This window comes from Diabrotica undecimpunctata, chromosome 6 (assembly GCF_040954645.1).
Source record: "Diabrotica undecimpunctata isolate CICGRU chromosome 6, icDiaUnde3, whole genome shotgun sequence".
NCBI classification, from domain to species: domain Eukaryota; kingdom Metazoa; phylum Arthropoda; class Insecta; order Coleoptera; family Chrysomelidae; genus Diabrotica; species Diabrotica undecimpunctata.
In genome coordinates, this window is record NC_092808.1 from 24497555 (window position 1) to 24512239 (window position 14685).

Genomic DNA, 14685 nt, shown 5'->3' on the forward strand with positions numbered 1-14685 from the left:
GTTAAAAATGAAATATCGGTGATTTTCAAGGTGACCCGGATTTTATGATCGCGAGTGTATTTGTGCCACAAAAGTTATTCTAGGTCAAAGGTCAAAATTTAAGGTTTTTCGGATTTTTCTCGAAAACGGTAAATTTTATCAAAAAAAAAACCTTAAACCAAAGTTGTAGACCTTAAAATTCTCTACAAAAATGGTCGGTATGATTTTTTTCCGAAGAGAGTCCATTCCTGAGATATCGCGATTCTAAGAGCCAAATTAGACATGATATGCACACATGTCACGCCACCTGTAAGGTAGTGTAGGTACTCAGTGCGTTTTTTACCGTGGTTTCCCCTGTAGGCCTACTCCACTAAGTGCCATGACAATTTTAGGATAATTTAAGGGAACAATACCTGTTCTAGATATTACCTTATTATTGATATTGATTACCTGATATTGCTATTGATTATTGGGTTAACTATTGTTTTAAATTCTTTAGATATTTTAATCAGATTCATACTCTTGAAAGTCGTCTTCGATTTCATCTTCTTCTTATTCTTGCTAGATGTTTATAAATTGTTAAAATGTGGTCTCTTCATTAAAATCACAGGAATCTTCATCTATTGTACTCACCTGGAAATTTGAGCAAGACTGACCTTGGCAATTGGTTTACGCTAGAGATCACAATAACCCTCTTCATAGCCACAAAATAAACAGTAATTTTTAAAACAAAAATGTGATTTACTTACTCACGTTCTAGTACGAGGTGGACTTACTTTTGAAGTACGAGCCTGTTCCTCCTCACGTTGTCTTTTCAGTGCTGCGATTGAAGTTTTCCGGGTGTATGATTTTTTGCAATGCACGTGTATTGTAACGGATTTTTAAGTTCTTAAATACTCAGTAAACTCATCACCTCTCGCGACACTTCTTCTTCTTCTTCTTCGTCTAGCCATTCACGTCCACATCTGAACATAAGCCTCTTCAAGTCTTCCTTTCCATTGTTTTTTCTCGCGACACTAGCCTTGATTAAATTTTGCATTCCACAATCAACCACAACTATTTTATTTTCACTTAAAAGTTTATTGCAAATAAAGCAAAACTGAGACATTTTTTAGAGCTATAAAATAGGACAAATAACCTAAATAGTAGACACTTGTATAAGTATACGTATATTCATTTGAACTGGATCTTTAGCACTAAAAGAAACGAGATGTACGCACAATAGAATAGCCAGATGTTTTCAGAATAGTATAATATATATAAAAAGGACACAAATAGGTATTTATACTTGTCTTAAGTGCCTGATGTGTATAATACGTGGCTTATAAATATGTGCATATCATGTATAATGTGACTCTTAGAATCGCGATATCTCAAGAAGGATAACTCTTGGGAAAAAAATCATAATAACAATTTTTGTAGAGAATTTCAAGGTCTACAAGTTTTATTTTAAGGTTTTTTTGATAAAACTTACCGTTTTCGAGAAAACTCCAAAAAACCTCAAATTTTGACTCTTGACCTCGAATAACTTTTGTAGCACACATACAATCGATGGGTATTTTTAAAACTTTATTTGTAATGGCAAACCCCAGTTCTCCACCAATATTTGGCTCTCCGGGAATTTTTGTTAGTTGACCATTATTTTTACGTCTAAATTGACCGAATTATAAGTACAGTTAAGCCTAAACCTTTCAGTCAGAAATTATAAATATGTTAGATTACAATTTTCTGCTTGTGAATGTATATAGTATCATTTTTTAAAAATTTTTGGCTCCAACTAGAATTTTACACAGTGTCCTCTTCGAAATATTTGAACTAAAATATTTGTCGACAATATTATACATTCTAGGTCAACGGTATAAAACCATTATATAGACATTTGTCTACGCCATGAGTAACAATTGTTGTTTTTATTTAAACATGTGTAACATTTTATTCGCGACAATCCTTTACAACCCGGAAATATACATCGAGAAGCGAAGTCTTTTCCATCATGATCCGGTAAATGGTCCATTTCATCCAGACGCACTTCAGTAATAGCCTCAATTTTTTCAATTTTTCAGCCAAAATTAAAGCTTCAGTAATATTAGTACGAAAGTGCAGTAAGCCCATGATTGCTTTTTTTAAATAACCCAATTGAATAGCTCTATTTTTGTACTATAACCAGGCGTTTACAAAGTCCAAGTATATAGCGTGTGTAAACATTCTGAGGGTGCACTTCTTTAAGCGAATGAATGTTCTATAGTAATCAGAATGTCTAATTTATCGACTCATTCCATGTGTAACTTGTAAAGCCGAATTACATCAGGACTTAAAATTTTTATATATTTGTTATTAATTCTGCTCCACCTTTTGCACAAATCTTTATTCCAATAATTACAACATTTCAAGCCATCACAACAACTTTATTACCATACCATTTGGTCAGTATAACTTCACCACCGCTTAATTATTCTTCAGAACTACCACCAGCATTCTATTTCAATACATCGTCGCTGAAAAAAGGCGGATTTTGAAAGCGATTAATTAGAATTGTACCAGCAGTATAGACATACAGTCTGTAAAAGCCAAATGGAATAAATTCATTATTTAGGTTACTGTACATATTTATAAAAAATCCCGAAACACGTCAAATTTAAATTATAACTTGACATTCTTTAACGTAAAAATGCAACCCCTACTTTCAACTCCCTTAGAATGACAGGTACAACCCCCAATTTTTAAAATAGGAAGTATAGGCTTGTGATATATCGTTTGAAAGGTCTTTTCCCGTCTTTTTTTATTTCCCGTTTAGGTCTTGATAATGAGAAAGTGAACAAAAACCATAGCAATGTGGTTTTTAGATGGTAACCATTAAAAAACTGTAAAGAATTTCCGTGGCAACGTTATTTTAACACGCATTAGTAAATTGTTTTATTTAAGTTGTCAGTATTTTAATTTAAGTTAAAAGTTCGTTCAATTCAATTCTGAAAAATGGTTAGATTAAAGGAAATGCATAAAATAACAGTTTTACAAATGATTGATTACGGAGATAACACCCGAACACAACAGGAAGTAACTCGCCTATTTCATGAGAAATTTCCTAATTTACCGCCTATATCCCAAGGAACAATAAGTAAAATAGAGAAGCAGTTTCGCGAGTTTGGTCATGTCAGGCAGATAAAAACAGCAGCTGCCAATGCACTGAGTGATGAACTCAAATTAGATGTGTTGCTTGAGTTTCAGGAAAATCCACATACATCGAGTAGACAGGCATCCACTACATTCAATGCTAGCCATACATCGATAGTAAACATATTAAAAGAAAATAAACTGCATCCCTATAAGATGATACCTACTCAGGAGCTCATGGAAGACGATTTTGATAGGAGAACTTTTTTTTGTGAGCAAATGATGGACATGTTGGATAACAATATTATCCAATTAGAAGACGTTATGTTTTCTGATGAGTGTACTTTTTCACTTAACGGTCATGCTAATCGGCAAAATTGCCGCTACTGGGCCATGGAAAATCCTCACTGGATGAGGGAAGAACACACTCAATACCCTCCAAAAATGTTTAGGTAGGGATTGTAGGAAACAATATCATTGGTCCCTTTTTCATTGAGGGCAACTTGAATGGCAACAATTATTTGGCACTACTTCAAAATGATGTCATTCCAACGTTGGTAGATTTATATCCTGATCCAGAAAACCCTCAAGTTCCAGCGAATACGATATGGTTTCAGCAGGATGAAGCACCACCACATTACCAACTTAATGTCCGGCAGTACCTCGATACAATATTTCCCAATCGGTGGATAGGGAGGCGAGGATCGATTGAATGGCCAGCGCGATCACCTGATCTTACATTATTAGATTTCTTTTTATGGGGATATGTGAAGAGCCATGTGTACAAAGCTAAACCTTCTGATTTAAATGACTTAAAAGAACGAATAACGCTTGCGATTAGGTCGATCACGCCTGTTATGTTAAATAATGTTATTCATTAACATTCATAGTTCTTTTTCGTGTTCTACATTTTATTACGTTTTGCATTACATTTTAGTTTTTGATTGTATTGTAGCGAATTTCGGTAACCACATGATTTTAATTTATTTTGTCTTAATTAATCTTAATAAACTTGAAAGCGTCAACATTTTTGAATGGAGAATGAAAAGACCTTTCAAACGATTTATCACAAGCCTATACTTCCTATTTTAAAAATTGGGGGTTGTACCTGTCATTCTAAGGGGGTTGAAGGTAGGGGTTGCATTTTCACGTTAAAGAATGTCAAGTTATAATTTAAATTTGACGTGTTTCGGGATTTTTTATAAATATGTACAGTAACCTAAATAATGAATTTATTCCATTTGGCTTTTACACACTGTATGTGTGCCGCATATACAGTAAAATTTTACAAGTACAAATCCATCAATAATTTGCGGATATAATGGCAAGAAACTATTTTTTGGCATAATTTAATAAATGTTAATATCTTTTTCAATAATGTTCATAAGTAACATGTAACACCTTGATAATAAAGTTATTATGTGTCTATATAAGCGTGCAGAATGCCAAACAGATGGGTTTGTTAGTTAACGAGTTATTGTTAACTATTGTTAAATATTTATCCCAGACATTAAAAGTTTAAACACTCACTGCTGCCTACAGCATACTTCTGCTGTTATTTACCCAATGGGTTCTTGAATATTAAAACTACAAATAAAAGTGAAAAAATTAAATTGCTTATACAAAAAATATCTTTAAATAAGCCATTAAAAAAAGTGGTGTATTTTGTCTAATAAACAAATAGAATAACTTTATAATTCTAATAGTACATTATTGATTGATTGACTGATACACATCTCTGAAGAAGGGTAACGAAGACTGATTAAATCAGTTACGTAAGTTACGAAGCCATGATATTCTTCTGTGACCAAGACCCCAAGACATGAGCAAAATTATACCACCCAGATTATGCGTTCAATACATCCATATTTCAAAACGAAGTTTATTTAACCCTTTTCAGTCAGAAGTCATTTGGCTATAGGCGATAAGGTATCACCCCATCGGACTCTTCTGCCGATTGGGGTATGATCCGTGTTTTTATGTAGTTTCACCGACATAGTTACGTTATTGTATGTATTGTAAATTAACCTTGTATATCGGTAGTCAAAGCGGCATAGTTGTAGTGCTTCCAGGATTTGGTCTACCAAAGACTATGGAAATCTACAAAAGCCAGAACGAGTGTTCGATTGTACATTTAATTCCACCTTAATAATTAGATGGGGCTTATCACTACTTTTTTTAACTCCCTTTTAAATTTTGTAACACATTTTTTTTTAATTCTAGAGAGTATACTTAAGAGAACGTCCCCATGATGTGCCAGATCAAGAAAAATTTTTATGGTGGATTCCAGTAGTCCTCATTAGAGAAGATCATTTAAATTTTGCCAATTCAACTCCGTTTACTTGGATGCGCCGAGAGCGGGATCTTATTTTAAATGACATGCCCGACAAAGATTCGTTTATCATTATAAATCCAGAGGAAATAGGTACGTATTATAAGGTTATAATTTCTGTTCCATTCAAATTAATGGCATCTTTGGACATTCACCACCCTCATGTAAATAGATGCACACGTGTAGGAAGCGTCCCACCTCTTTTCAAAAAAAAAAAATCCAAAGAATCCTACATTCCACTAAGCCAAAAGGCTCAGCTTCCATCCGCCCATAGCCGCCCTTATTATCTATTTTATCCTATCTTCTTTTTCCTCATTAGTACTGGTTATCTCCGCTAGATATATATATATATATATATATATATATATATATATATATATATATATATATATATATATATTAAACCTAGAACTAAGGTTAATACTATTACATGAATTTATATTAGACTTAACAGTCTTCCGGGTTGAACCGCCAACTTTCGACATCCTCTTCGATGTCTTCTTCAGGGCTTTCGAGATCTCAGTTTCTCGAGCCCCCAAACACTACTACACTGATCACTAACCAATGCATTACTGGTACTGGGAACAGAGGACAGTTCATTTATACGGTCGATGGTGACGTGGTTTGGGAGGAGGTTCTCATGAAGGTTTTGGTGGGGATTGACCAGGGATTGGCCCGAGGGTTGGCGCAAACATTTCTGACAGTAGGATTTTGATTGACGGGTGGAGTGGACGATATTTTCTTTATATGAGTTCTCCAAGTCTAAGGTAACCGTATGCCGTCATTTCTTTTATTGAGACAATTTGACATTTTTTCAATTTCTATGGCTTCTGGGATAATTCTTGGTTTATAGAAGCGGATGAGAGCTATGGTTCTGGAGTTTTCAAAATCAATTTTGTAACCTGTATGAAGATGGTGTTGACCTAGAGCTAATTAATCATTGCAAGAGCAGACTCAATAGATCTATTGAGAGTTGAGACTTTCCAATTCTAAATCTTCATGTGTTCTTTTACAGTATCTTACTTTCATCTTTACGTTTTGAATTGTCATTCTAAGTAGAATAATTAACTAGCAGTCTGCTAGAACTGATTCTCTGAATATCTTATATATCATTGACGTACTCAATAATGTCATAAGCCCTTTGTTAATCAATAATTATATATTAACTCCTAACGTTGTCAGACTGTGCAATTATTTTTCTTTGTATAATTCAAAAAATGAAACTTTTTTTGAGCATGGCTTGAATCTGTTAAAAATTATAACAGTTATAACAAATTATGAATTTTTAGGTCCTTTCCCAGTAAACTACGATGTGAAAAACTGGAACATGTTGGCCCAATATCTTTGTTCTGAGAAACGACAAACAATTCCTGTGTATACTAGAGCAAAACTTTTACACGACGCTTGGAATTTAGCTTACGCTGGAGATCTCAGTTTTGGCACTGCGTTAAACATGACTCTATTCCTAAAACATGAAAGGGAATATTTGGCTTGGGATCCTGTTTTTACATTGATTGATCACATTGGAAGACATATCGACAGCTCAGCAGTACATACAAAGTTCCAGGTAAGCATTAGCCAGTCAGTCAAAATCAAATCCTCTTCATTAAATCTTTTCTCTTTCTCAGTTAAATAGATAACATTTAGTATTAGGTAAAAATTGTTAATTTTAAAATTAAGGTTATTATTCTTCATCTCTTCGGTGTTTAGTTTCTACTTCCATTTAATTTCTTTAATTTAATTATCTGTAATCATTCTCACTATTAACGATTAAATCTTATTGTCAGTGAATATAGATGCCTGGGAACAAGATCAATGGACCAGATAATAGCCCATAAATACCTAGGTCACAAAATTCGCATAGAAAAAGATAATCAAACCGTTGGGCTTTTCTGTCGTATAAGACTGACTTTCGCAGCCTTCGAAAAGTTGAACCACGCTGTCAAATTAACAAACTTCCCAAAATGCCTTAAAAGAAAAACCTTTAATCAATGTGTGTTGCCGGTATTGTCTTACAAAGCGAAAACTTTGATTATGACAAGGAGAACACTGCACACGATTCGTGGAGCTTAAAGGGCGCTTAAACCGCCAGCTACGACAAACATCAGGAGTGACTGATGCTATAGAGAGAATAACAACACTGAAATGAAACTGGGCAGGTCACGTAGCTCGAATAACCGATAAAGGATGGATAAAGCGGATACTGGAATGGAGACCAAGAGATGATAGCTATTGAAGTAGAGATCGTCCACCAACATGATGGACTGACGATCTAAACGTTGCTAAAAAACTGGATGCAAGAGGCATAAACTCTAAACAGATAGAAATTTATAAGGACATAATATGATCACTTGTCCAGAAGTGGACAAGGAAAGGTAGAATGATTGATAGTGTATATTATTAATAAACTCTTATAATTTTCAATCCTATTACTTTTAAATGACATAGCCATTCATGTTTTACAGACCTACGTTAGACTACTGTTAACACCTCTTTATGAAGAGTTGGGAAGCGAACCCCAAGAAGGCGAAAGTGACGGTAGAGCACATCTAAGAAGTTCCTCTAAAATATTTTTGTGTCAAGCCGGTTATAAACCCCTTATCGAAGAAGCGCAGGCAGCGTTTAAAAAATGGATGGAATCCACGGACCCTGATGAAGGAAATCCGTAAGTTGGTTTATGTGATATAATGTTGAATCGTGCTAGATATAAATAATCACTTAAGGTAAAAAGTAACCTCAAATATATAAAAAAAATACATTTATCGACCTAACCTGTAAGTTAACATTAGAAAATTTTTATTATATTTGTAGGCCAGGAAAGTCAAAATTTATCAAGATAGTGGCTGGAATTCAACATCTTTCTAACGGTAGTCCCGCACAATTGCAGGGTCCACTGCTTTGATTGGCCCTGTCGATCCGTTCCAGTCACTACGCATTACATGTCCATACCACCTTAGTCGATTTTCCCGCATTTTGTCCATAATTGGCGCAACTTCCACTCTTTTCCTGATATATTTATTTTTGTCGTGATCAAAGTGGGATATGTTCAATACCTATCGTAGCATTCTTATTTCCATGGCATGCATAGCCTGTTCTTGTTTTGCTATTTCTGGCTAACATTCTGTTCCATAGAGGGAAACTGGTGGACAACGGTTTTGTATACTTTTGACTGAGTCGATAGGGCATTCGGCGATTTCACAATACTCCAGTCACTTCGCACAAGCTGTGCGAAATTTAAACATAACATTCCTTCTGGGTTCCATATCTGTCATAAGTTTGATATTTCAATCATTCTTGGTCCATTTTTTTATTGCGCTCATTCTTGTCACAGGTGCATAGATTGATTTTAGTAGATTCTCCTTCTGTACTTGAAACCCCTTTGCAACCAACCTTGCTTATGGCTTCCATCATCCTTAATTTTAAAAACCCATTTTGTATCTTTAAGATTTTTGTTTTATAGTTTATTCGTCTTCCGGGTTTGGACCGTGTCATTTGTGAGTGACCCAAAAGTGGGTTCATCTCGACGTTTCGCTACAATTGTATGTAGCTTCTTCAGGAGAACAAAAAAGAAAACAAAAGACAGGAAGATGGGTAGTTAGCAACGGTAACTCAGTTACTCAACGCAACCAGAGGCGAACACTAACTACCAAGATGGCCATTTGGTCACAGTAACTCAACTACTTAACGCAGCCAGAGGTGAAAACCAAATGCCAGGACAGGGATTCACGTCCAACAGCTCAGAACACTAACGCGTCGAGAGGCGGGGAGTGAATCCGACGATTACTCCGCTAGCGCTCTATTTATAGTCGCGGTGACCTGTCGTGTCGGGACGTATCGGCACACTCCGTGGCGCGAACGTCAAGAAGCGCGCGCTGGCCAATCATGTGGCTGCATCGTGGTAGCGGGACCGGACGGCGGCTCTAGACTGAGATTCCAGATGGGAGACAAGTAGTATCCTTCCTCTCGATTGATATTATGTGGATTTTTTCGGATCTCTAGAGATTCGCGGATTTTCCTGGAATAAAAGAAGGGGCTCTTAGAAATAATATGGGTTTTTTCGAACAAGATGGAATGACCGGTTTCTTGGCAGTGTTATGCAACTGCAGAATGGGAGAAAAGACCTGATCGAATGCATCTTTGATGCTCTTGAATCCGAGTTTTGACGGAACGACCAGTTTCGCCAATATACACTTGTCCACATGAACAAGGAATAGAATAGACACCACAGGAAGATAGGGGCGGTAATGGGTCCTTAGGAGAGGGTAGATATTGTGAGATTTTCTTGGGTGGTCGAAAAGTAGTCCTGATACCTTCTTTGCGAAGAATTTTGCCAATCCTATCAGTGACACTTCGAATATACGGAAGAAAAGCCACAGGAGTATTACCCGAAGATTCTGAATTTGTCGTCCTAGGGTGTAAAGGGGGATGTAGATGTCGGTGTGTAATATTTTGAATTGTGGACTTGGAGTAACCGTTGGCGACAAGGGTTTTTTGCAGATGGCCAAGTTCTTCTCTAAGGTTGTCAGGTTCAGAAATCGAAATGGCCCGATGGATGAGAGAGTTGATCACAGAATTCTTTTGGGCAGGATGGTGGTGTGATGAAGCATGTAGGTAACGATTCGTGTGAGTCTTTTTTCTATAAACAGAGTGACCCAATCGGCCATTGGGCTTGGAGGTGACTAACACATCGAGAAAGGGAAGGGACCGATTATTTTCTACTTCCATTGTGAATTTTATACTCGGATGTTGTGAGTTAAGATGATCTAGGAAGGGAGAAAGGGTATGTTGACCATGGGGCCAAATGATAAATGTATCATCAACGTAGCGGAACCAGACTTTTGGTTTTAAGGGGTAAGATTCTAGGGCTAAAGACTCAAAGGCTTCCATGAAAATGTCAGCAATGACAGGGGAATTGCTGACATTTTCCCCTGTCATTGCCATAAAATGTCATAAAATCTCTAGAGATCCGAAAAAATTCACATAATATCAATCGAGAGGAAGGATACTACTTGTCTCCCATCTGGAATCTCAGTCTAGAGCCGCCGTCCGGTCACCGCGACTATAAATAGAGCGGTAGCGGAGTAATCGTCGGATTCACTCCCCGCCTCTCGACGCGTTAGTGTTTTGAGCTGTTGGACGTGAATCCCTGTCCTGGCATTTGGTTTTCACCTCTGGCTGCGTTAAGTAGTTAAGTTTCTGTGACCAAATGCCCATCTTGGTAGTTAGTATTCGCCTCTGGTTGCGTTGAGTAACTGAGTTACCGTTGCTAACTACCCATCTTCCTGTCTTTTGTTTTCTTTTTCTTTTTTGTTCTCCTGAAGAAGCTACATACAATTGTAGCGAAACGTCGAGATGAACCCACTTTTGGGTCACTCACAAATGACACGGTCCAAACCCGGAAGACGAATAAACTATAATTCTGACTCTGGCCGTGGAAGCCTACGATTTCAAGATTTTTGTTACTATGTAAATTAAATGGTGTCCATGTGTTTAGGTTTTCTAATCACTTCAGTTCTCTATTAATTGCGTTATTCCACACTTTATTTTTCCTCATTTCGTCAAACGTGTCTGGTTCACCATTCAATGATAATAAGCAATAAGCTGAATACAATTCATATTCACTTAAAAGTTCTAGTAATTTTACTTCCCTTCCTCTTCTAGTATATATGAGGTCCCCTTCATTCCTTTCTATTTTAGTTCTAATTATTTTTTTGTTTTCATCTAAGCTTTCATTTATCTTGCTTCCACCGTTAGTGCCTTCAGAACTTCCTTCATTTTGGATCTAAATTGTTTGATTTTTACTATTATCATTTTAACATCGTCAGTTATACTATATATTACGCATTGTCCATTTATTTACTATTTTCAATGTTTATATCGGATATATACGCGCTGACATAGAAATTGGTACTCTTGACGTATATGTCCGCTAGTGCAGAATTATTTGGCCATCTACAATTGCATTTATAATTTTGCTTCTGTCCACTTAAGAAGGTAATAATCTTGAGGTTTTGGTTCTAAAGCATGGAGTGTAATACTTCTTAAGCCGAATAAATTTGATAATAGAACAACAACAACAATAATGGTAGGTTATTCTAATTCAGGATATAGATTAACATCTATAAAATCTGTAGAATTACATCTACAGATGTTATTTTTTATGAAAAATAATGCGTTATAGCCATATTAAGAACACGTTTTACCACCAACAGCTGTTGTAAGATTCCTGTTCAATTCATAAGTTGAACATATCATTGCTTCACTCCACAAAAGCTTAAGCAAATTAGTTCTCTTTGTCAACCATTTTCCATCCACTCCTGAATTTAGGTCTCTCCCAATTGCTTCCATCTTTCTCTATCTTGCGCCAATCTAATCCACTGTTTGCCTGACACTGCTCTTATGTCATCTACCCATCTTTTTGAGGTCTTCCCATGCTTTTTGTTGTCGTCCTTGGTCTCCATTCTAGAATTCTCCGTGTCCATCTGTTGTCATTATATCGGGCTACGTGACCTGCCCAGCACAGGCATTTCATTTCATTTTTGTAATTTCTTTCACAATATCCCTAATCTTCGTTCTACGTCTTATCCTGGTGTTTCTAATCTTGTCTCTCAGTGATATTCCAAGCATGATTCGTTCCATTGCTCTTTGCGTTGTTTCTAATTTTTTAGCAGATTTTTTGGTAAGGGCTACTGTCTCCAAGCCGTAGGTACAAACTGGTAGTATGCATGTATTATACATCTTTTTCCTTTAAGTTTACAGGAATGGAGGTGTTTTTCAAGATATATGCTAGTTTGCCGAAAGCGCCCCATGCCAATTGTGTTTTCTTCTTTTAATTTCAGCATCTTGATTTGGTTTTCCTAGTTTGATGACATGACCTAGATATACATAATGTTCAACATTTTCTATGGTATGATTTTGTATTGTTATATTTGTCTGGTCTCGGCTCTTAAAACTATGTCATCTGCGAATCTCAAGTGGTTTAAGTATGATCCGTCGACGTTGATACCCTTGTTATTCCATTTTAGTTTCTTAAAAATGTCTTCTAGAGTAAGGGTAAATAGTTTGGGAGAGATGGTGTCTCCTTGTCTTACTCCCCGTTGTAGTCTTATGGGATTAGTTTTTGTGCTTTCGTCCAGCTTTATCTGTATGGTGGCATTTTCATATATGTTTTTAATTATGTTAGTGTATCTTGAATCTATACGTGCATTTTCTAAAGATTCAAGCACTGTCCATAATTCGATGGAACCAAATGATTCATGGAAATTGACGAACGCCATATGAATTCGAACATTATACTCGGTGCATTTTTCTATCAGTGTTCTTACGGTGTGCAAGTGGTCTATGGTACTAAAATGTTTTCTGAATCCAGCCTGCTCGATAGGTTGATAGAAATCGATAGAAATAGATAATTTTATATATTTATAAAATTATATATAGAACAATATTAACCTGTGATTCAATATTTAGTTTTGTTCGTATAAAACAAAAAAATATTATTTTTTACAGTGTAGCAAATCAATACATTTGCCCAGTCTTCAAATGGGGTACAATGAAAGAATGGGAATTCGGTCTTGATCGAGTCATTAAATTCCCAACAACCAGAATACCAAGCGAACGAACGTATCTGTTAAAGACTTTGGCTGGCTGTCCAAATGATGCACAAAAAATTGAAAAGCTGCTGACAATTACAGTTCTAGAACAAAATGGAAACTTTACAGATAATGACATTTATTTAATATTTAGTATGCTGACTGGAGGAGCTAATGGTTATACTACTCTATTTAACTTCTTAAAGAAAAAATGGGACTTAATTAAAATAAGGTAAGAATACATATTTCAGTTTACTTTCATTGGTGTTAGGTTCGATAAGAAGAGAGTTCCAAGAAGATATTCCTTGATGTATATATTAAACGTTGATGATGCTCTTTTATTGGCGTATTTTTCAATGATGATGTGACAATCATACCGGTGTGACATTTTTAAATTCTGGTAGTCTGTCTACTGGTAGTATGAGATTCTCATACTACCTTAGAAACTTCTTAGAGCTCCATAAAGCAACCACAGCCGCTTGACTATTTATACATATATTGATCCGCTTTTAAAGAGCCCTTATGACAATTTCTCTTCCACAACTACTGTAGAGAGGATAGGAACTAGGAGATTTGACAAAGACTAGTTTGCGACCTCCTTTCCCTTTATAATAAGATACACATATTATAAAGGGAATCATCAATAATAAAACTGTCAATATCACAGAGTGCGAAACGAGCTTACTAAAGAAATAAAGATCAAAAAGGTTTAAGACAAGGTTACATACTTTTCCCATTATTGTCTAATTTGTATTCGGACGAAATCGTTAAAAAATCAGTTGAAGAAATACTATCAAACCATCAGAAGTACCATGAAACCTTGTCCGGCTGATGACATTTATTGCTTGTCAAATTTAACGTGATACTTGGCCGATTTGAAATTAGGCTCCACCCACGATGCGCATTCGACCACAACACAATTTGTCCTTATTATTTCTTGACCCTTCGAAGTGCAAGGTACTTGTATAGTCTGCGACAAAGTTTTTTTTATTTTACTTATGTTTAAAGTTACTGTGTGTTGAAGAAATATCGTATTACAATAGATTTGACTTTTTAAATAATTATTGTTAAGTATTTTAAATTATAAACATGGATTTTCATTCAAAATTAGAAGGCAAAGTCTTGTCTGGACAAACGAGGGAGGTAATAGCAAATGTAATTATTTTTATGCAGAGAGAAGCGATGCAAAATCCGAATGTTAAAGATTTTAAAAAAGTTCAAGAGCGTGCTTTCTTAGCAACGGGAGTAAGTATAGCCACTATAAAACGGATCTCTCGTGAAATGAAAAATATAGAAGAAGGTGCTTCTACATCATTTTCGACGCCTAACAAAAGAATGAGATCTGCCCCAAAATCCAACTTGGGCGATTTTGACAAAGGTTTACTTCGGCGTATAATAATAAATTATTATGTCACGGAAAAACGAGTTCCTACATTGCGAAATATAACAAAAAAAAAATAATGAAGACAATATTTATACAGGGTAGCATGAAACTTTGAGAAAAGTGATGAGAGATATGGGATTTTGATGGAAGAAAGCGAAGAATAACAGCAAAATCCTAATGGAAAAACCCTATATACAAGTGCTCCGGAGGAAGTTTCTCAGAAATATTAAACAAGATAGGGAAGAAAATCGGCCCATAATTTACATGGATGAAACTTATATTCATTCCTC

At 35.7% G+C, this 14685-nt stretch overlaps 2 protein-coding genes across 2 annotated transcripts in view; one reads left to right on the forward strand and one right to left on the reverse strand.

Annotated features, from left to right (window-relative positions):
- The window catches only part of LOC140443302 (aminopeptidase N), a 106778-nt gene that overhangs the window by 88384 nt on the left and 3709 nt on the right, over positions 1-14685 (forward strand). The window contains exons 11-14 of the mRNA XM_072534486.1: positions 5314-5515; positions 6712-6989; positions 7888-8087; positions 12929-13243. Coding sequence (XP_072390587.1) covers positions 5314-5515; positions 6712-6989; positions 7888-8087; positions 12929-13243 — 995 coding nt within the window. The remainder of the gene's footprint in view (positions 1-5313; positions 5516-6711; positions 6990-7887; positions 8088-12928; positions 13244-14685) is intronic.
- The window catches only part of LOC140443301 (uncharacterized), a 151319-nt gene that overhangs the window by 79815 nt on the left and 56819 nt on the right, over positions 1-14685 (reverse strand). The gene's annotated exons all lie outside the window — the stretch shown is intronic.